General features: G+C 52.2%; 1 protein-coding gene across 4 annotated transcripts in view; it reads right to left on the bottom strand.

Annotated features, from left to right (window-relative positions):
* Positions 1 to 20,880, bottom strand: part of SASH3 (SAM and SH3 domain containing 3) — a 29,218-nt gene extending 8,338 nt beyond the window's left edge. Inside the window, exons 1-4 of one of the 4 annotated variants that reach the window (XM_030574391.1) lie at positions 20,637 to 20,880; positions 3,791 to 3,886; positions 2,883 to 3,032; positions 983 to 1,124 (exon numbers count right to left, since the gene is read on the bottom strand). In XM_030574391.1, the coding sequence (XP_030430251.1) occupies positions 983 to 1,124; positions 2,883 to 3,032; positions 3,791 to 3,886; positions 20,637 to 20,693 (445 nt within the window). In that variant the 5' untranslated portion in view covers positions 20,694 to 20,880. The remainder of the gene's footprint in view (positions 1 to 982; positions 1,125 to 2,882; positions 3,033 to 3,790; positions 3,887 to 20,636) is intronic. The other 3 variants (XM_030574388.1, XM_030574390.1, XM_030574389.1) reach the window with 3 other exon arrangements.
* Between the last annotated feature and the right edge of the window lie 1,231 nt (positions 20,881 to 22,111).

Genomic DNA, 22,111 nt, shown 5'->3' with positions numbered 1-22,111 from the left:
CAGGAAGGGGGTAAGGGCTTTGGGCTGGGGGAGGTGGGCTCTGGGGTGGGGCTTGGGATGAGGGGTTTGGGGTGTGGGAGGGCGCTCCAGGCTGGGGCAGGGAGTTGGGGTTTGGAGGAGAGTGAGGGCTTTGCTTCGGAGTGGGGCCAGGGATGAGGGGTTTGAAACAGTTACTAGGTCCCTGCAGTCTCTAGGCACATGGGTGGCCAGGGAGCTCTGTGGGGTGCATGCTGCCTTTGCTCCCGCAGGCGCCATCCCCCACAGCTCCAACTGGAGCTGCCAGAGTCCCTTTTCGACTGGGTGTTCTGGTTGAAACCAGACACCTGGCAACCCAAAGGGCACATATACATGCACTGCAATTACAAACCCTCGCCAGTGAGTCTGAGTCTAGTTCTGCACACAGCTCTAAGGCCACCTGTGTTCATGGTTGGGTGCCGCCTGCAGCAAACGCTCTGCAGTTTGGAGGTGGGGGATCCACAAGGTCTACCCATAAGCCCGAGTGCTTGGCTCTGAGCCTGGTTACGTAGGTTAAAGGCAGGGGACATGCACTCTAGGTGAACTGAGCTGGCCTGGAGCCCCTGCATCCATGGTAATGTGAGTGTCCCAGCCATGTCTGGCTGCACTAGATGGGTGGGGCCTCTCCCACCTTTGCCTGGGGCAGCTCCCCGGCCAGTGCTCTGCCCCAAGTAAGCTGAAGCCCAAGAGTGGTGGAGGTGGTGGCAATCACTGAAGCCCTGTTGGCCCTCATGCCACACTGTCCCTGGGGCAGGCAGCAGGGGCTAGAAGGTGACGAGGTGCTATTTCCATGTGGGCTAGGCTGAGACTGCTCTGGCCTCTGCCCTTCCTGCTGGGGGTGGGCCCTCTTCTGCCTCCACAGGTGCCTGGGGAGAGCTGGCCATGGGAGGGGAGCTGGGAGCATAGTGGCATGTGAAAATGCCCCCTCCCACTGAGCCCCGGGGAGCATCATGGTCCCTGCGCTCACCACTGGATGTCTGGCGGCTGAGCGGTGTGTGCACGTCCTCTTGCAGCTCCACATACGACAAGGGCATCTTCTCGAGGCTTGGCTCCTCCAGGCTGCCGTCCAGCGACATGGGGGATATGGAGCCCTCTTCCCCCACTTCTCCCTGCAGGTAGAGGCCAAGGCAATTAGTGCAGGCTGTGCCAGAGAGGCTGCAAGGCTGCAGCACGGCTGTGTCAGAGGGGTTCTTACTCAGTCACAAAAGCAATGTAACAAGGGTCATGGCTTGACTTTCTGCATCCAGCCGCCTTGAGCACACGGGCTAGCTGCTACAGAAAGGAGCAATAGGAGAGCTCTCAGTGCGATCACCATCTGGAATCCCCACACCTGGGCCTCCTGGGGCTTGAAAATTGGGTTCAGGTATTTCAGAGGGGGGGTTTCCTGGCAGCAAGTGATGCTGAGACGTGGAGGAGTAAAGAGGGGCCAGGGGTGTAAACTGCTCACTTTCCTGTTTCACTTGCTTGGGGGGGTGGGGGAGTCTAGGTTAGTGGATGGGAAGTGTCCATCCGGAGCTGTCAGGCCCCCCCCTCCCCTCCAAAATCTAGTTATTCAATTTCCTCTGCCTTTGTTCGGATTGATGTGGCCCGACAGCTTCATGCTGTCCACCCTGCCTTCAGCAGACATGGGCCAGTCACGGGCCGAAGAGTGCTGGAGTAAGTTTAAAATCACTGCTACAGAAGTTTAAGATGACCCGTCATGCTTACAGAAAGGGACAGTGCAGGGCTCAGAAAAGGCCTGATAAGAACTAGTCTAAAGTTGCAATGTGCTGGGCGAGTATATCAGGGAGAGGATGGCTGGTAGGGGAAGTGCACAGTCCAGGATGTAAACACTGCTCTCAGAGTTCGAAGAATGGCTCAGCAAGCAGAAGCCCAACCCAATCCAAAGCTGGGCACAGAGCTATGGGAAGCCAGCCTGGGGCAGAGGACAAAGGTGAAAAGGGGCTGGCACAAAACAAGCTCTGGAAGTGGGGGCAAAGATGCCCAGTCCATGGAGAATCTTGGGCCAGTCAGGCGAGCCTGAGGAGGGGAGGGGACAAGCCAGCTCATGTGACGGGTGCTTATCCAGTGAAGGGTGGAAAGCACAGAGCCTGAGTGATCAAATAAACCGTGTTGCACTCTCTGGATGAGGGGAGTCAGACCCCAGGCACAACTACCCTGGTCACCATGCAGCCACCAGCCTGTACCCTGTCTTGGGAGCTGGTGAGACGAATGGGAAAGTGGTTCAGGAATAGTGAGATACAGGCTGGCTGGAGCACCCTCTGCCCCAACTACAAGATAACTATGTAGCCTGAGCCAGCTGGGGAGTCCCCCACCCACCACCACCTGCATGTTGGTGCTATCTGTTCTTATGCACTGGGGCAGGACAGGCATTGTTTCCACATGCCTGCACTGGAGGCATAACTAAGAAACGACCCCCCTCCCTCACAGGGATTTAGAGGTCAGACAGGCAAGAACGTTCGTACTCGAGTCTTGCTCAGGATCCCACAATTCCTAAAAGGAACAGCAGTGAAAGAGTTGCCATCACATTGTCATCAGTAGGCTCCAGAGTTAACTACCCTTGGGGAGGGAGTTGCTGGGCCGGCTGCCGTCTGCAGGCTCAGGCAGGCCCTAATGCACCAGGTCATGTTCATAAGGTTTTCTTTGCAATCAGAAGGGCTGGGAACTCTGCTTTGGGAAATGAAAACCTTGATTGTACAGGAGCCACCAGAGACAAGCCGGGCTGGCACCAGCTCTGTTTCAGCTCACCCAGTGCCCCACTCTGGGCCCTGGTCCTTTCTGTTCTGTGGGTTCTCTGAGTTCCAGGTCTTTGTTCTGTGCTGACACCCTGGGATCTGAGCACAGAGACCTGGCACCCTGCTCCTTACCTTCCCCTCAGCCAGTGCCTTCACCACCACCTTGCCCATCTTCCTGTTCATGGTGCGGGAAATGACAGCTCTCCACTTCCTGCCCAGCTTCATGCCACTGCTCTTCCCAGTGTCATCAGGAGGTGCGTTGGCCAGGTCATCCTCAGGAATCTGCAGGGACAGTCACAGCTGGCAGTGAGGGATGGGGGACAGAGCCAGAGAAGCGAGTGCCCTGCCCTTCTCTGTGCCCTCTGCTCCTCAAACTAAGGGAGGATGAGCCAGCTGGGCAGCCACCTGAGTGTTGGGAGGATGCCCTGGGTAGAATCATCCACAGGGAAACCCCAGTGCCCTACACAGCTGAGCCCAAGCACTTGACTGTGGGGAAGAGGCACGTCTTCGGTGAGCACCGGGAGTCCACCTTTGCCACACGCTGTCCCTGTGTTGAGAGATGATGGGGGTGCGCCCAGCAGGTGAGTGCCAGCTTGGGGAGCAGTGCCAGACAGAGAGCAGTCAGTGTTGTGGGCACCTCCGACTTCTGAGAAGCTGTCTACCTGGGACGGGTGCAGTGTATGTACCATTTGTGTCTGCGCATGGAGTGGTGGGTGGAGTTGGGGCTGTAGGAGCCCAAGGGGCGAGTGGGTTGTGGGTGGGGTGAGGCCAGGCTGGGGCTATATGGGTCCGAGGTTGGAGCAGGCAGTGAGTGGGGCAGGGTTGGACTGGAACTATATGAGCGCAAGAGGGCAGTGGGTGGCGCAGGCCTGGGGTTATATGGGCCTGGGGCAAGCAGGGACTGGGCAGGAGCCAGTCCCCCTGTGTGAGTGGGGCTGGAGGGGTTTCCATGAGGGCAGGGAGTGGGCTAGGGTGTGATGCCCATGGGGCCAGGCAGCCCGTGAGTGCAGTCAGTTTCTCCCTGCTGCACAGATACTCACGTTCTCCTCCAGGTTAAACTCCTTCTCGCTCACCACGGGGGAGCTGGGCTTGGCCTTTCCAAAATCCTTGAAGCTGCTAGAGCGCTGCAGGGAGAGCTGTGAGGGAGCAGGGGACAGCATGAGCCACCAAGCCCCCTCCCGCTGAGAGCCCCCTCCGCCCTGGGCCTGCCCCCTCCCACTGAGAGCCGCCTGCTGCCCCACCCTGACATGACACGCAGCAGGGGCCTCCCCATTCTGCGGCATTACACTCTGCCCTTTCCCTGGAGCCTGGCCCCCAGTGCAGGCCGGGAACAGACCAGGGCTCAGCAGATCTGTCCCCATCACGCAAAGCCCTTTCCCACCTCCAGCTTGTCGCCCCGCCCCTCCCTGGCCCCACCCTGGCTGGAGGGCTCTCCCATCCTGCAGGAACTGCTCAGACATGGGGGTAGCAGGGCCATGATTGGCAGGTCAGACTGGTACCAAATATAGGCTGCCCTCAGCGCTCCCTTTATTGAAGAGCAGAGGCACTGTCTTCCAGGACAGCCCACAAGGTGCGGCCAGGTGCAGCGGTGGTGTGCTCAGATACAGCATGCACCATAGTGCCACCTCGCAGCTGCGCTGTACAATACAGTTAATGTCCATTCTGCTGTCCCTCCTGCCTCATCTGCTCTCCCCTGCCCTTGATCGCTGTTTCCCTTGGACCAAGGCCCATCGACTGCCACGATGGTGTGGGAGAGGATGTGCCCCAGGCCCTGCTCCCTTTAGCTAGCTAAACACACAGCCACAGACCCTCTGCCCTTTGCTTGGAGACACACCAAGTGCTTTTTGACGAGCCTCAACCCATGCTCAATGGCTGCACTTTAGACAGAGAAAACATGCAGCCCAATCCCAGGGTCACGCTCCGAGGCTGCAACAGGCTGCAACAGGCTGCAGCTTGCTGGGCTCTGACCCTTAGCCAGCCCCTTCCTCACCACCCGCTGCTGCCATGAAGTGGATGCTGAGCCTGCACAACCCACACTGCTCCAGGGAGTTTGTAATCTAGACCCAGGAACTGGGCCCCCTCTCACGCCTGGGTACGTTTGTAGTCAGTGGTGTAAAACCAGAGGATTTGAGGGGAGCATCAGGCCCAAAGAGGAGGAGCTATCGGGATCTGTCCCTCCAGCAGACCCAGACCCATCCACTGCTGGCTCCAGGGTAGCTGCAGCATCTGTGGCCTGGCACTGTGTGGGCAGGGTGTGCTCCCTCTCCAGGCCAATCATCCTGTGTGGGGAGGGGTAGAGCCCCACACACAGGTCTCTCCCAGCCTGTGGAACCACCCTGCCACCCAGTGCAGAGTAATCATCTGGTAGGATGGTGCCCAGAGAGCTTCTCTGGCAGCAGGCCTATAGCCAAATGGCAGCGCTGCCCAACTCCCACAATGCTCTAGCAAGGGTTGCAGTCAGTGGTGTTTTCCTGACGCCCCAGCACTGGGCAACAGGCTACTCTGGGCAACTCTTTGCTCGCCTTGACACAAAATATGTGTCCAGATGTTTGGGCTTTTCCTCTTCACACGGCAATAATAATACGAAGGGAACACATGGGTGTGGAGGGGTGCAAATATCATCATCAAACATGCCTAATCTGTTGCTCCCTGCTAGAGTGACCTCCGATTCCAGCCAGACTTTGACACCGATTCTTGCCTTTCGATTCTAATCTGGTACCACCTCTGATCTCTGGTCTCCCACACTGGCCTGACTGTCCCTGACTCTTCTTTGACCTGGCCTTGTGATTCCTCCAACTACAGCCTGGTGACTCCCATCCCTGATGAGTAGACCGCAGCCCAGCTGTGACCACTAGGCAAGACTGCCTACACCTGGTCCCTTACACACTGGGGCAGTCACAAGTTACTGAGGCTTTGTTGTAGCTCTGTGTTTTCAACAGGCATCACTGGTGTAGTATGTCCTGCCGAATGTGTGCTCAAGAACTGGTTTACAAGTCAACTCCAGGGCATGCTCAGAGTCATATTTACCAGACAAGGCAGAGGACACTTCAGGTCTCCATCAATTATTATAGGTGTTTCTTTACGGAGATTTTTTTCTCCCATGTGAAAACTGAGCAGTAGGGCGTGACTACGTGTGCCATTTGATCACCCTATTCCTTAGGAACATCTGTCTGTAGAAAACAGGGTATTAAACTGAAATGTGGAGGTGAGAGAAGGGTTGAAAGGCTCAAGACTAGATGGATGAACATTCTACAAAATTATTTGATTAACGGTGGAATTTCCGAGGAACTGCTTCAAGGCAGGCTGGAATAGAGAAGAAGGATCGAAGAGCTGACCTGATATAGAAAGAACTAAGGTTAGATGATGAAGTGATTTACTGCAATCACAAATGTATGCCCTATAAGTGATCCAGCATAGTCAACATGGAGTCACTGCCATGGCATAGCTGATGACTTCCAAGGATGCTGCGGAGCATGTTTAGACATCTCACCATTTTGCCATTTCCTCTTTCTGTGCATCAATCTCCAGTCACCACACACTCCTGGCCAAGACTCTCTTTTACAGTCCCAAATGGCCTCGTGTAATTCTTGGAATACACAGGCCCTGGACTTTGTAGAAATAACACTCTGGTGCCACACATTAGGCAACCTTGAGATATGCTTAACTGTTCCCTGTGAGCAAAGAAAGCGGGACACAGCTGTTTTTGTGCATGAGTCCATCTACCCCTTGTAATGTCAGACACTTTCCTGCTGTACCCTGGCATTTGTGGCAGGCAAGGTTTCACTTTGTGCTACATAGAACATATTAACTGTCTGGTTCAGTTCAGTATCCCTACCTGCAACTTCCAATGGCCAGTGTGAACCATAGGTGCTGACTTTTTTTTCACCAGGGGCTGCTGCACCCCCTCTTCAACTTGAGGCCCCGCTCCACCCCCTCCACTGAGCCCTGCCCTCACTCTGCCTCTTCCCACCCCTGGTCTGTCCCCTCTGATCTTCTCTCACATGAGAAATCACTTCTCCTGTTTCACATAGGGAAATGTCACCAGTTGATTTTACAGGCAAAGATGCAGCACAGTATAGAAGGGCCCCTTTGGATATCAAAAGCTTTATAGCCTCATCAAAAGCCGTGGGTTAGTCTGGAGATCAGCACCCTCTCTGTCCATTGTGTCAGAGTGCACTTAGGGGCTGTCTGCTGTCAGGCATACAATGCGGGACCTCCTCTCTTTACAAAGCAGTTTAGCAGATGCTGTTTACAGTTAGCTGTAACCTTCACTTTAATAACGCCCAGGAAATGAAGATTTTCCCCTGTGTGTTTTTAGTAGCACTGAGATTTTCTACAACTTCACCACTTTAAATTGTCTCTAATAACACTGCTCTACAGCCAAAATGCTTCTGAAATAAATGTAGTCCAACTTTTCTAATGCTGGGTCACTGAGAACGAAAATGATGCTTAAAATTGTTGATTGGCTCTAGTTTTCAAGATATGCTATTTCAAGATATACGACCCTTGACTTGGGAATGGCAGAGGATAAGTGAGTTATAAAGGGAAGGGATCTCAATTTAAACCAGAAATGACTAAAATACATCTTTGACTGGATCTATGAATAAATCTATGACTGGGTTTGGACAGTACTTGCTTTTTAGGCAAAACAATGAATGCTGCAATCTGAAGCTGGTATTGCGTCATACATGATATGAATTACATCATGTTATTCCTAGAAGTCATGGATGATGCAATCATAATGAAGCTTACATCACTCTGCTGAACAAATTGCCCTATATCAGCTCTAGAAATCATACAGTGTCGTGCTCTCTTATTGGTCAGTGTTTGATTTTGCAAAGGGACACATTTCTGTTTAGCCAAAATGAGCAGAGATGCCTCGTACTTGTATGAACAGTGCAGATAACTTCTGCTATGTTTGTGGTGAAGTGACTTTTGCATCACAAAAGCGCAGTATAACCACTATGGTTAAGAAAGCCTATCACCTTTATTTTGGCTGCAAATTGGAGATAAGGACAAGAGGTGGGCCCCACACATATGCTGCAACACTTGTGCAACAAATCTTCGCCAGTGATTGAACAGGAAAAGGAAATCTATGCCTTTTGCAGTGCCAATGATTTGGAGAAAGCCAAAAGATCATACCAGCAATTGTTACTTCTGCATGGTGCCTCCAGATGGGAAAGGTGTGTCAAAGAAGAAAAAGTGGACTGTGCATTATCCAAACATTCCATCAGCTATACGCCCAGTACCCCACGGAGAAGGACTGCCGGTTCCTGATGCACCAGAATCAGTCTCACTTGAGTCAGACGAGGAAGAGGAAGAGGATGAAACTTCTGGTCCTGAACCATCAATGTCACAGGATCCACATTTTCTCCCATCCTCCTCCTCTGAACCACACCTCATAACACAAGGTGAACTGAATGACCTTGTCAGGGATTTGGAAGTACCCAAGAGTAAGGCAGAGCTGTTGGGCTTCAGACTACAGCAGTGGAATCTCCTGGCAGGCTATCAGGGCAAATGGAGCCCATCAATGCTTGCAGACTATTGCTGGACAATGACAAGAGATGCTCCATTTAATGAATACAAGAGACAAGCCAAGAAGCGCCGAGTAGACACTGAATAGGACTAAACTATGTACATAATAGTTTTTTGCCTTTTGTTTCATAATAAATTTTATTTATATAACCCTTTTGCTGATTTTTAAAGTGTTACATAAACAGGACAGGTGAAATATTATCATGTAAAGCAACCATAAACACATGAAAAGACCTAGGTTTACAATTTATGATTAAAACTCTACTATCTACACAATATACATAGACATAAAATGTAAAAACTTAAATATCTTAGAAACAGTAGCCAATCAGTTGTTTTAATTGTCATATTTGAATTCAGCACATCAAAATACATAATAAATATCACATTTTATCTCTGAAGCAGACGACTTCTCAAAAATTGTAGACCGGTGTAATCCTACTCTAAAATTAGACACCATAGACCCCTGTACCAAGATCCATTTCCTACTCCTTCCACTTGTAAAGAAATCCATCCGTTATGGTCTTCCACATTTAACAGTTGTAGCGGTGCTGTAACATCTTCACTGGACTCCAGGCTGTCATTTGCAAACTGATGAATGTTCAAATCTCTGGCATTGCTCCCAGGAGGGGGCTGTTGTGTTGACCTGCACATTTTCTCTGCAGAGCCCAATTTGTTGCAGTTTTTGTTCTTGACCCAACAATCACTGAAAGACTCTTTCACACAAAGAAATAATAGGATCTGGGTGCTCTTCAGGTTGTACTTCCTCCTTGTCCCCCACTTTAGTTGCTGCATAGATGATATGAGGCCAGGGCCGGTGCAACCATTTAGGTGACCTAGGTGGTCACCTAGGTCACTAGGATTTGGGGGGCGCCATTTTCTTTGGCAGCGACCGCAGTGGCTGGATCTTCGGCCTCCCTGGTCGCCGCCGGCATTTAGGTGGAGGGAACTGGGGCAGGGGAGTGCGGGGAGGGCCACCTGCAGCAAGTAAGGTGGGGGCAGCATGCAGGGGAACTCCCCACTCCAGCTCACCCCTGCCCCACCTCCTCCCTGAGCACGCCATGGCTGCTTCACTTCTCCCACCTCCCAGGCTTCCGGTGCTAATCAGCCGCAAGGGCGGTGCCTCAAGGTGGAGGGGGGGAGCTGCTGTATGGGGGGGAGCGCCTCAGGGCGGGGGGGGGGGGCGCAAGGTGGAAGTTTCACCTAGGGCGCAAAACATCCTTGCACCGGTCCTGTATGAGGCTGTCGCAGCTCCTTGGCATCTTTGTAGCTGTGCCCATTGATACAGTAACTTCTACTGCAGGTTTTAGGGTCAACTCAGTCTCAGTCAATAGCTGTTCTCAGATGGCTTCATTGTGCATCCCACACACTAGCCAGCCACTTAATGCATCACTGAAACCTGCTCCAAAGCAGCAATGTTGTTAATCGCCTTAATTCAGCCACAGAATCTGGAATCATTTCCTTCCCCTTTTGATTCTGTTAATAAAAGCAGTATCAGAGGGGTAGCAGTGTTAGTCTGGATCTGTAAAAGCAGCAAAGAATCCTGTGGCACCTTATAGACTAACAGACGTTTAGGAGCATGAGCTTTCGTGGGTGAATACCCACTTCGTCAGATACATGTAGTGGAAATTTCCAGGGGCAGGTATATATATATATATATATATATTAATAAAAGCAGAGGCTCTGCAATGCCCAGTGGCTTTGGGGAACAGGGAATCTTGTAGAATCTCAACCACTGCTTTGGCTGCAGGCTTAAGCAGAGCTGTTAGGCTATGCAGCATGCGATATGTTTTGGCCGCATTGCGCTCAGAAAACCCCCCACCTGGTTTCATCAGTTATCCCATTAGCTATGATAGGCTGTTCCAGTCTCTCATTATAGGTGGGCCAGGCCTTTGCGGAGCTCCCAAACAAGTCAAATTTCTCCAGACAGCCTTTAACTGCTACATGAGCCTGTCACTCACAGTCACAGTAGCTGCAATTTCACTGTCACTCAGCCCCTAGTGCCCTGTGTTCCTGGATCAGGGTCCCATCCTCACCACCAGTCTTTGTGGGTTGTGCTTTTTATACAACATTGGTCATATGAACGAGCCAACTGGGCATGGTGGGCTCCAAATGGCCACACCATGCCAGGCCTCCTTACACACCCTGCTGCTCTGGCTGGTGACTGGCAGTTTCAAGAACACAGACGGCACCAGTAGAGAGCAAAAACTATTTAAAGGGATATGACCCTATTCCCATATGCTCCATTAGTCTTCTTGGTTAAAGAGAAAAGCTTGAGAACATGTTTCCCAAAGGCCCAAAAACCAGAAGAGAAAAACACAGACACATGTTATTATGTTTTAAAAGTCTCCGGATTTTTAAGCCTATCTCAGGATTACCCCCTGATTTGGAATGCGTAGGGTTGGCAGCACTGCAACGACTATACCTGCAAAGTGAGACTGGATTGCCAAGGGAGATTTTGTTCTCTAGTGCACTGCACGTGTGCCCCATGCTGTACTGAACCCACTTGGCAGAACAGGCTGTGGGAATAGTAGGGGAAGGCGCATCCCTGGGCATAAAGAGAGGGTTGGTCTGACTTAGGTGTCAGGCCATGTCTCTGCACAACCACACAGTATGGAAGGCTGTCCGCAGGGGAACACTGTGATTTTGCTCAGAATCAGTGCAGGGAAAGGGATGGTCACAAACGCAAGCACTTCCAAAGAGGCTGGCGCAACAGCTGCTGCCTTAGGCCCCTCCCACGTGCTATCACTTCTGCAGGCATTGATGGGACCGCATGGAAATCCTGGCCGCAGAGTGGTTTACTTCACAAAGTACAAGTTCGTGTGGTGCCAGTGCAGTCAGTCAGTTGCTGTAAGCCCGCACCTGCTGGTCTCACCCCTTGGATAGTCTCTGCACTGGTGATCTAACAACACCGAAAACTACCTGATCTGTCCTGATGTTTCAAGATCCTGCCTGCTTGGGAGCACCTGGGAAAGTCACACTGCCGGGCTGTCCTCTGCAATGGCTGGCTGCTGTAATCAAAAAGCCCCACAATCCTGGCAGCTGGCAATAAAGGTCTTAGGTCCCTGGCAGGTGTGAGTAAAGGTCCTTGTTCCCTTCTGTAATGTGTACGTACCAGAAAATAAGACTTTGCCAGCTTGTATGAGGGGCTGGAGATGAGCCTGGAGTGATGATCCTGGCTGTATAGTGAGCCTCCTGGCTGACAGCTGTGCTGTAATCCCTGGGTTTGCTCAGCCCACTCATCATATCCAGGAGTTCTCTCTGTACTTTGCTCCTCCAGGGAGGCGGTGAAGACAGCCTGGAGGCTGTGTGTTTCAGACCTCTCACCACTACAGTGCCTCCTCGTGACAGGGCGTTGTGTAGCAGCTCTCTCCCTGCCTAATGCCCCCCCTGCCGAGATCCGCGCTGGTCCTCTGGTAATCTGCCTCTTCCTGCCACTCAACTCTCTGGCCAGGTCACAATTCAGTCCTCTCCTTCTAGGGTAACAGAAAGTCCAACAGTCTAATGTCCTCACCGAAGGGTCTTGGGCCCTACTCTGGGTTCTGTGGTGCTCACAACCTTCACCATGGTTTATCCCTCCTCAGGACTCCCAAGGCTCCCCTCTGGGTCCCCTAATGAAAATCCCAAACTAAGCATACAGACACAAACCAATTTCAGCCCTCTTCAGCCTGGGCCTTGTCTCCCTCTTTGCTGTACTGTTCCTTCACTGAGCACCTCCCAGGCTCTCTCCTTGGTTGTCCAAATCTTGCTACTGAGGCTGCTCTACTCTCAGGGGCTGCTTTCTCTCCCCTGGCCTCCTGCCAGGATCGCCCGCTCAGGGGAGGAACCCAAGGTCACCCCACTGGCCCCATGGAGTGACTGCAGAGTTCCTCGCTCTCTACTGCCACAGCCCCTTTCCACTGTCACCTTCCTGCCTGTGTGAGCCTGGGCCACCTTCAGGGGCAGCCAGATAAGTGACTTCTCATGCCTTCATTAACCCTTTCAGGGAGAGTGTGGGGTACATGCCCCATCAGTGCAACCATAAAGTCTAGGGACTTGCTTTTAACACCCACCCAAAAAAACACTCCAGCTGGGTCCGAAGCCCAGTGACATGATATTTCCAGTTGTGTGGCAATATCCCTGGCTCACACATAGCACTGTCAAGGGTCTTGTATATTGCTATAAATAACACAGTAAGCTGGGCTGCATGGAGCTGTGCAGTACCTGGTTCAGGAACAGTGTCTGGGGTGCATTGGGGGAGGAGGGGGAGTGAGCTGTCAGCCCAGGGCAAGCTGCAGGCACAAGGGCAAACAAAACATTACCATTGGGGGAGAAGCAGATGGGCAGGGAACAGCAGTGGTTCATGGCGGTCAGGCCACCCTGCAACCTAGGAGCAAGCCCATCATTTCTGTAGAATTTAAACATCTACTGGGAGGGAGGAACCAGCAAATAGCTTTTCCAGTTTATCTGCTTGCTACAGAGGTAGGGAGGAGAGATAGCTCAGTGGTTTGAGCATCCGCCTGCTAAACCCAGGGTTGTAAGCTCAGTCCTTGACAGGGCCACTTTGGGATCTGGGGCCCAATCAGTACTTGGTCCTACTAGTGAAGGCAGGGGACTAGACTCAATGATCTTTCAGGGTCCCTTCCAGCTCTAGGAGATAGGTATATCTCCATATATTGACAAAACCATCCATGTGTTACACTGACACACAGCTATCTCCTGGAGTTTGTGGATAGTCTTAAAAGAGAGCTCTGAGAGGTGGGAATAGCCCCATTCATTTCTATGGGGTTTTAACACTGAAGCTAGAAGGTGACTCTTTCAATCACACTGGTTATTTTACAGTCTCTTTTTAGCAAAAGTATCAAGCTAATGTGCCTCTCCATCATTGCTGGAAGGAGTCTGTGTGTGCCACTTGGGGGGATTTTACACACGACTAAACAACCTGAGCCTTAGAAAGTGACCACTAGATGGTTGAGCTCAGGATTCTGACAAAAGGAAGAAAGGAGAGTAGCAAAATATGGACCCTAGACTTCAGAAAAGCAGACTTAGACTCCCTCAGGGAACTGATGGGCAGCTAATATGAGTGGGCAAGGAGTCCAGGAGAGCTGGCTGAATTTTAAAGAAACCTTATTGAGGGCACAGGAACAAACCATCCTTATGTGCAGAAAGAATCGCAAATATGGCAGGCGACCAGCTTGGCTTAGCAGTGAAATCTTCGGTGAGCTTAAACTCAAAATGGAAGCTTACAAGAAGTGGGAATTTGAACAGCTGATAGGAAGGAGTATAAAATTATTGCTAGAGCATGCAGGGGTGTAATCAGGAAGGCCAAGGCACAATTGGAGTTGCAGCTAGCAAGGCATGTGTAGGGTAACAAGAAGGGTTTTGACAGGTATGTTAGCAACAAGAAGGCGGCCAGGGAAAGTGTGGGACCCTTACTGACCTGGTGACAGATGATGTGGAAAAAGCTGAAGTACTCAATGCTTTTTTTGCCTCAGTCTTCAAAGACAAGGTCAGCTCCCAGGCTGCTGCACTGAGCAGCACAGTATGGGGAGGAGGTGAGCAGCCCTCAGTGGTGAAAAAACAGGTTAAGGACTATTTAGAAAAGCTGGACATGTACAAGTCCATGGGTCCAGAGCTAATGCATCCAAGGGTGTTGAGGGAGTTGGTTGATGTGCTTGCAGAGCCATTCGCCATTATCTTTGAAAATTCATGGCAATCGGGGGAGGTCCCAGATGACTGGAAAAAGGCAAATACTATTTAAAAAAGGGAAGAAAGAGAACCCGGGGAACTACAGCCTCACTTCAGTCCCCAGCAAAATCATGGAGCAGGTCCTTAAGGAATCCATTTTGAAGCACTTGGAGGGGAGGAAGGTTATCAGGAACAGTCAACATGGATTCACCAAGGGCAAGTTATGCCTGACAAACCTGATTCACTTCTATGATGAGATAATTGGCTCTCTAGATATGGGGAAAGTGGTGGATGTGATATATCTTGACTTTAGCAAAGCTTTTGATACAGTTTCCCACAATATTCTTGCCAGCAAGTTAAAGAAGTATGGATTGGCTGAATGGACTATAAGGTGGACAGAAAGGTGGCTAGATTGTCGGGCTCAACAGGTAGTGATCAACGGCTTGATGTCTAGTTGGCAGCAGGTATCAAGTGGAGTGCCCCAGAGGTCAGTCCTGGGGCCAGTTTTGTTCAGCATCTTTATTAATGATCTGGATGATGGGATGAATTGCTCCCTCAGCAAGTTCACAGATGACACTAAGCTGGGAGGAGTGGTAGATACACTGTAGGGTGGGGATAGGGTCCAGAGTGACCTAGACAAATTGGAGGATTGGGCCAAAAGAAATCTTTTCAGGTTCAACAAGGACAAATTCAGAGTCCTGCACTGAGGAAGGAAGAATCCCATACGCTGCTACAGTTTGGGGATTGACTGGCTAAACAGCAGTTCTGCAGAGAAGGACCTGGGGATTATAGGAGAAGCTGGATATGAGTTAGCAGTGTACCCCTGTTACCAAGAAGGCCAACAGCACATTGGGCTTTATTAATGGGAGCATTACCAGCAGATTGAGGGATGTGATCATTCCCTTCTATTCGGCACTGGTAAGGCCACGCCTGGAGTATTGCATCCAGTTTTGGTCCCCCCACTACAGAAAGGATGTGGACAAATTGGAGAGAGTCCAGCAGAGGGCAATGAAAATGATTAGGGGGCTGGAGCACACGGGGAGAGGCTGAGGGAATTGGGATTGTTTAGTCTGCAGAAGAGAAGAATGAGGGGGGGATCTGATAGCAGCCTTCAACAATCGGGGGGGGTGAGGTCCAAAGTGGATGGAGCTAGGTTGTTCTCAGTGGTGGCAGATGACAGAAGAAGAAGCAATGGTCTCAGGTTGCAGTGAGGGAGATCTAGGTTGGATATTAAGAAACACTATTTCACTAGGAGGGTGGTGAAGCACTGGAATGGGTTACCTAGGGAGGTGGTGGAATCTCCATCCTTAGAGGTTTTTAAGGCCCATCTTGACAAATCCCTGGCTGGGATGATTTAGTTGGTGTTGGTCCTGCTTTGAGCAGGGGATTAGACTAGATGACCTCCTGAGGTACCTTCCAACCCTAACATTCTATGAAAACCAGTGCAGTGAGTAGCTGTATTTTCCTTTGAGTGCACTTCCTCCAGCACCTGGCACTTCCTGGGAACTCATGGCCCTGCAGCCTCATTTGGCTTTGTTTGTGGGATGTGGTGAGTGAGTAGGTCTGGGTCAGGCTACAATTTGATTATAGTGACAAAAGTTTAAGTTCTAGCCTCTTGGGCTGAGCAGCTCCACTGTATAAGTCGGGCACTATGCGAGGCCAGCACCAGGTGACACATCTATCAGCAAGTCAAAGGGAACACACACGGGGTCGGCGCTAGGGGTCAGCATCTGTCAGGGAGTCAGATGGGATATGCATGGGGCTGGCATTACAGATCAGCATCTGTCAGCAAGTCAGATGGGATGTGCCTGGGGCTGGCACTAGGGAACAGTGTCCATTGTTGAATTGGAGGGGATGTGTGCAGGGCTGGCACTACAGTGTGGTGTCTGTCAGTGAGTTGGAGGGGACACACAGGAGGACAGAGCTAGGAGATGGTGTCTGTCAGAGAGGCAGAGCAGACACATATAGACCCTGAGTTAGGCAGCCCATCTGTTGGTGAGTCAGAGAGCACATGCACAGGGCCAGTGGTAGGCGACCCATCTATCGCTGAGTCAGAGGGGAAGCTTGGGGGGCCGGCAGTAGATGACCTGTCAGTCAATGAGTCTGTCAGTGAGTCGGAGGGGACATGCGGGGCTGGCGCTAGGCGACCCACCTGTTGGTGAGTTGGAGGGGACACGAAGGGCTGGCACTAGGCGACCCATCTATCAATGAGGCAGTGGGGACACATAGGGCTGGTACTAGCGGACATGCAGGGCTGGCATTAGGCCACCCATCAGGGAGAGAGGCAGAGGGGGCGGGTGCTGGAAATGTCAAGTGCCTGGAAGAGCAGCTGGAGAAAGTCTTGGCAGAGGCTGGCTCTCACTGGAAGTAAAGGGGGATCAGGCAGGAGTTTCAATGCCAGTAGCAATGGGAAAATGGAAGTGACTGACTAGCATCAGTGAGAGGCTCGGCGGGGGTGGTGGAATGCAGGGTGCCAAGAGCTAGAGAAGGAAAGTAGGGCCGAAGGACTAAGAGCCCAGGCCCCTGAGAGGAGGGGAAGTGAGAGTGGAGGGTGGGGCAGTGAGACGGGAGGGGATGCCCAGGGAGGCCTGCTGCTATGATGCTGCCTCAGCCCTGCCCTGCCTCCCCAGAGAGGGCCTGTTTCCATGGTGAGAGGAGGAAGGATGTGGTACTTCCCAATGTCTCATTCACTCTGTGCAGGGCTGTTGCAAGGGCCTGCTGTGTCAGACTGGAGGGACAGACTCTCTGCAGAGCGCCCCAGAGGTAGCAGGGGAGTCTAGCACGTGCAGGGGTCAGTTGTCCTTCCTGGGGCAGGACAGCAGTGGTGGGATAGATATTTCCAAGAGCTGCTGGTTGCATGAGGCTTGTAACCTCCTATATCATGTGGAAACCAAATCCTCATTGAGTCCTCCACAGACACTTCTGAGCCCACTCCTTGGCCTCAATATATCACTTCCAAAGTGGGGCAATGTCCACATTCAGCTGGCTGAGGTCAACACAAATAGTGGCTTCCTCTTCCTCATCCTCTCCCTTGCAGAGCTGTCCACTCTCACAGTGTTGGGGGAGGACAGATTTGGGTTCTCATTAGCTCCTGATTTGTTGTCTTCAAACTTGTGAAATGCTGCCCTTATCCAAAATGACCATCTTCCTATTCCTTTCAATGGGACTGAAGCCAAAGCTCCCCACAGCCAAGAGAGCTGCTGTTTTCCTACTGTCTTTGTAGATAACAGAGAGGCTCCGACAGGGGTTACGGGGACGAGGGAGATGTAGTGGGGACTCGTCCAAGTTCTGCCCCTACAATAAGTCCCACCACTCACGATGCCAGAATGAGGCACTGCTCTCAATAGCTATCGAAAGTTGATCATGTGAGCTCTTTGTACTCCATGGGACCTTGGGCTGGGCTCCCTTGTGGCAGGAGGAAACACAGAAGTGGTGGTATCTCCCAACCCAACCTGCTCCTACCTCCAAAATGAACCATCACTCAGTGCAGGCTGCACAGGTCTCCATACTAGACTGGCTGCTCTCCTTGCATGGGCACTGAAATAGTTCAGTGTTAACAATGACAACATCAGTACTGACTTAGCACCCACTGAAATAACTGGTGCAGATCATATTTCAAAGCTATTGTTGGAGGCTCTCCACAGATGTGGCTGTATCAATCATAAACTATCAGGGCTGGTAGGGACCTCAGGAGCTCCCACCCCCTGTTCAAAGTACAACCAAATCCCCAGATTTTTTGCCCCAGAGCCTTAAATGGCCCCCTCAAGGATTGAACTCAGAACCCTAGGCTTGGCAAGCCAATACTCAAACCACTAAGCTATCCCTCCCCCTTTTGGGTATGTTTAGGTCAAGTTTTATGTCACAGCCATAACTGCTAGAGATCCACTATTGTTTAAATTGAAAGCTGAGGCTCTGAAGAACAAGAGGGCAGCCTGGGGAAGACAGATACACTGCAGTACCATGTACCAGCCTAATGCTAGCCCTGGACTTCTAGTAAAGATGGGCACTATCCCCCATTGTTTCCAATGGAGCTGAAGCCAGGCTGCCCTCAGAGAAGGTGGTAGACCCTCAAGGAGGCCCAGGCAGGAGACATAAAAATATGGAGGTGCCAGGAATGAGCCAGGAATGGGGAGTGTATTAAGAAATTGGAATCTGAGGTTTGGGGAGTAGGAGGGAGATTACACCTTGGCAGAGGCAGGGTTCCTGGGGAGGTTTGTTAGGGTTTGGGGTTCCTGGGAACCATAGTTGGGGGCAGGGTTCCCAGGGAGATTAGATACAGGTGAGGTTCCTGGGGAGGTGAGGTTATTTAGGGGGTGAGTTCCTGGGGTGAAGTTAATTGGGGGTGGATTCCTGGAGAAGTTTATTGGGGCAAGGTTCTTGCGGAGGTTAGATAGAGGACAGGTTCCTGGGGAAGTTAATTGGGGGCAGGTTTCTGGGGAGGTTAGTCAGGGTTTGGGGCTTCTGGGAAGTGCAGTCGGGGGCAGTGTGTCTGGGGAGATTAGATAGGGGACAGGTTCCTCAGGAAGTTAATCGGGGGCAGGTTCCTGGGGAGGTTAATCCTGGAGTTGGCTGTGGTGTATTGAGGACTTTGTTGGAATTGCAAGCTATCACTTTAAGAGTGGAGGTTTTCCTGGTCTTGCTTGCAGTCTAATGGGCTCTGTAGGAAAGCGTGTGATCAGAGTCACTCTGGAAAAAGCCAGATTAGAACCAGGTAGGGTAAGTAGTGCCTCCTGCCTTAGGGAGCAGCCCAGTTTCTTTCTCTCTGGTTTTGATTACCATGTGTGATCTGTCTGGTGTCTAAGAGTAAAAGTAGTGCTATGCTGCACCCTTCCAGCGGGAGTATTTGATGTCTTTATCTAACTTCTTTGTGTGTAGGTCATGAACAACACTGGGGAGGCGCATCCTGGGGAAAATCCTTTGTATCACTTTAATAGCTTGCGGCGATGCTTGTCGCAACCCCTTATGGAGATGGGTTTGGTGCTGTGTGTGTGCTCTAGGCAGGCCCTGGAGCCAATATGACAGGCCTGTGCTGGCTGCACACCAGGCTCCCTGGCCTGTCCTCATGACCAGCCTAGCACGGCCACTGCACCCCATGGGACTCTGCTGGATCAGGAAGAGCTAGGCTGCTTGACCCTGAAGTGTTGGGGAATGGGTCCAGGTGCCTACCAATGGCCAGACCCTGGAGCCGTGTCTCCTTCAGCCTCCTCTTGCCTAAGGTTGCTCAGTGCTAGCTGGTGTTGAGCACTAACTGGAGCCAGTCCTTGCAGGCTGCCAGAGGAAGTGGTTAGCAGCACGTGATCAGCTCAGCCTAGAATTGCCTGTACCACAAACACCTTGAAGGGCTTTGATCCATGAGCTAAAACCCTGGTGATGTTTCTGCAAAAGTTTCTCACCAGCCTGAGAGCAGAGCAGCTACTGCTCTCTGCAGACGCAGCCCAGCCCTTCAGCACCCTCACAGGAAGGAAATGACAAGTGCCATCCCCCCCACCCACAAATGCACAAGCAGGGGTTTTCACACTCCTGCACTCCGCACTGGGCAGGAGCCACATTCCAGTACACTAGTGCCAGGATCATTCCAGAACTGGACTCTGCTCTCACTCACATCAGTGCAAACCAAGGGGATCTCCATGGACTTCATTAGGCAGCTGAAGTTGCCCCCCCAGCCTTGAAATGTGGCAGTACCTACAAGGCAATGCACTAGTGCTGGGATCTGCTAACTCCCAGCTACAACTCGTATGAGTCACCCTCCTAGCTCATCTGGTGCCGGGGGCCACCTCCGACCAGCAAGCGAAGGCAAACTCCACAACCCAGGGCCCCAGCAGCTGGATTCATCCCCCTACCTCACTGTCACCGTGGGATCCCAATGCCAGGTCACTGGCCCATGGAGCAAGAAGCCAAGCATTGGATTTTCACCCAGCACTTTTGTCAGTTCTGAGCTCATCAGCCCCATGCAGGTCTTGGCAAATGAGAGTGAGCTTAGAGAAGAGCAACCTCAGTGATCAGGTGGGGTTGGGAAACCAGGAGCTGTGGCCAAGGAGACTCGCAGTGCAGCCGAGTGCTACCTGACGGGGAAGGGAAGGGAGATATGTGGAGAGCAGCTAAGTAGACACAATGGGGAAACACAAGCAGAGGAAATGTAGGCTGAATATCAGGAACATTTTGCTGGCACTGGAATAGTGTCGTTCCCCCAGAGAGATGATGGGGGTCATGGCTTACCACTAAGCAGTCTAGCCTGGACCAAACCCTGCAGACATTCCTGCAGCACCCAGGGAGTGGAATGAGTGGCACCAAGGGCCAAGAGGACTTTGCCATTTCTAATTCCTGTAGCTCCACAATTCACTCCCAGCCCTGGACATGGCACAGGGTCTTTGTCCAGACTAGTCATCCTCCCACCCACCATCACAGGGGATCTGCCCTCAGCATAGTCCTTCTGTGGGGCGCAAGCTGGCACCGTCCACCCCAGCAGGGTCTGATGGGAGACCATCCCTCTGTGGAACTGGCTGGATCGGTCAGCTCTGCCAGCGTCTAGTGTCAGGGCCATGAACCCACAGGCAGCATGGAGCTGCTCAGAGTTGGGACCTGGGGGAGGGGAGAGACTGAGAGAGCTTGCAGCTGGTGGGCTGGTCACAGCTGGGCTGTGGGCCGCCCTTTGCTGGAGCAGGCAGAGGCGCTTCTCACACTCACCTTCTTCTTCTGCGCCTGCTCCTTGTCGCTGGCGTTGGATGGCTTGCGGCGCAGCATGGCGCTCTCTCCAGAAAGGCTGGAACAGGACAAGCAAGGGGAAGTCTGAGCCGCGGAGCACAGCACCCAGCGTGTCACTTACTGCACCCGTAGCTGAAGCAGACACTGGGAAATGCACAGGAAGCTGCGGCGTCACATGAGTTGCACTTACGGCAATTGCTGCTCCAGGGCAGCTGGTGCTGGGGGAGGAAGAAGGAAGTAGTTTGAGACCGGTCTCCCTGCCATGGAACCTGGTGTCCTGTATGCCAGGGAGGGCACTGCCCACGTCCCCGGACACAGCCAGAGGATTCTTTCCGTGCCCTCTCACCAGACACTGCTACAGATGTTCATGACCAGCGCATTCCCCCCAAATTGCTGCACAGATCCCTCTGGGGGGACCCTCCCCTGAACCAACTCCAGACTGGTTTATACATTTCTCCAGAGGGGCTGGAGGTAACCTTCATGCAGTGGATTCCTAGTATTGTCCACGTGAGCACCGGGCAGTTGAATTCTGTCCACAACCATTTCTTGGGGTTTTGCAGGGTTTAACCTTAGTCACCTTTCAGCCAGTGAAACAATAACCACCTGCCTCACAACTATAGAAGATTCATAGACATGATTGCAGATAATCCCCCGCCACATTCTGCACAGCGCTATTTTGGCCATCCCCAGTGTTTCTTGCACAGTTGGAGTGCCTCCTGCACCCACTCCTGTAGGCCACTGTGCACAGAAGGGGCAGTAATTCAGAGCACGTGTCCTGCCTTGCAGTCATCCTACCCTCAGGGCTCCTGCACTATAGTGGTCTCATCCATGCCAAGAGTAGGGCAGCTGGTGTAAGGTCTAGCAACCAGGCCTGCAGAGCTGCCAGGCAGCAGACACTCAGCAGTAGCTGTAACCAATTTGCGCTCCACTGCTGTGGACACAGACATGGGAAATCCCGCCTCAAGGGGTCTGACAGGCAGCAGCCTCATGGGTCTTGACTGGCTCCCTGCCCTATATAAATCCCAGGGACAATTCAGAAAGTGCCCCAGGAAACTGTGTGGCTTATAGCTCCCCACTCCATAGGTGCTCAGCACCCACCAGCCACCCACCAATCAGCTGTTCGGAGGGCCTTGCCAACCAGTTGTTTGGCGGTGGGCGGAACGTGCGGGGGAGAAGGGGTGGAGTAGGGGTGGGAAGAGGCAGAGCAAGAATGGGGTCTGGGGGGAAGGGGCAAAGTGGAGGCAGGGCCTCAGGGTGGAGCAGAGGTGGAGCACCCACCCGGAAAAATGAAAGTTGGTATCTCAGGTGTGGATCTCCTCTTACGCTGCCTACTTTTAGTGACTAGTCTCCAACACAATGCAATGAAGTAGCCCAGCTCTACCAGTTCTAGTGGGGACTACACAAGGAGACTAAGCTCGTGTGGCGGCCCTGACCAACATAAATGCCTTTGTCTACCT

This window comes from Gopherus evgoodei, chromosome 9 (assembly GCF_007399415.2).
Source record: "Gopherus evgoodei ecotype Sinaloan lineage chromosome 9, rGopEvg1_v1.p, whole genome shotgun sequence".
In the NCBI taxonomy this organism is placed as follows: Eukaryota; Metazoa; Chordata; order Testudines; family Testudinidae; genus Gopherus; species Gopherus evgoodei.
This window is presented reverse-complemented; position numbering and strand designations above follow the sequence as displayed.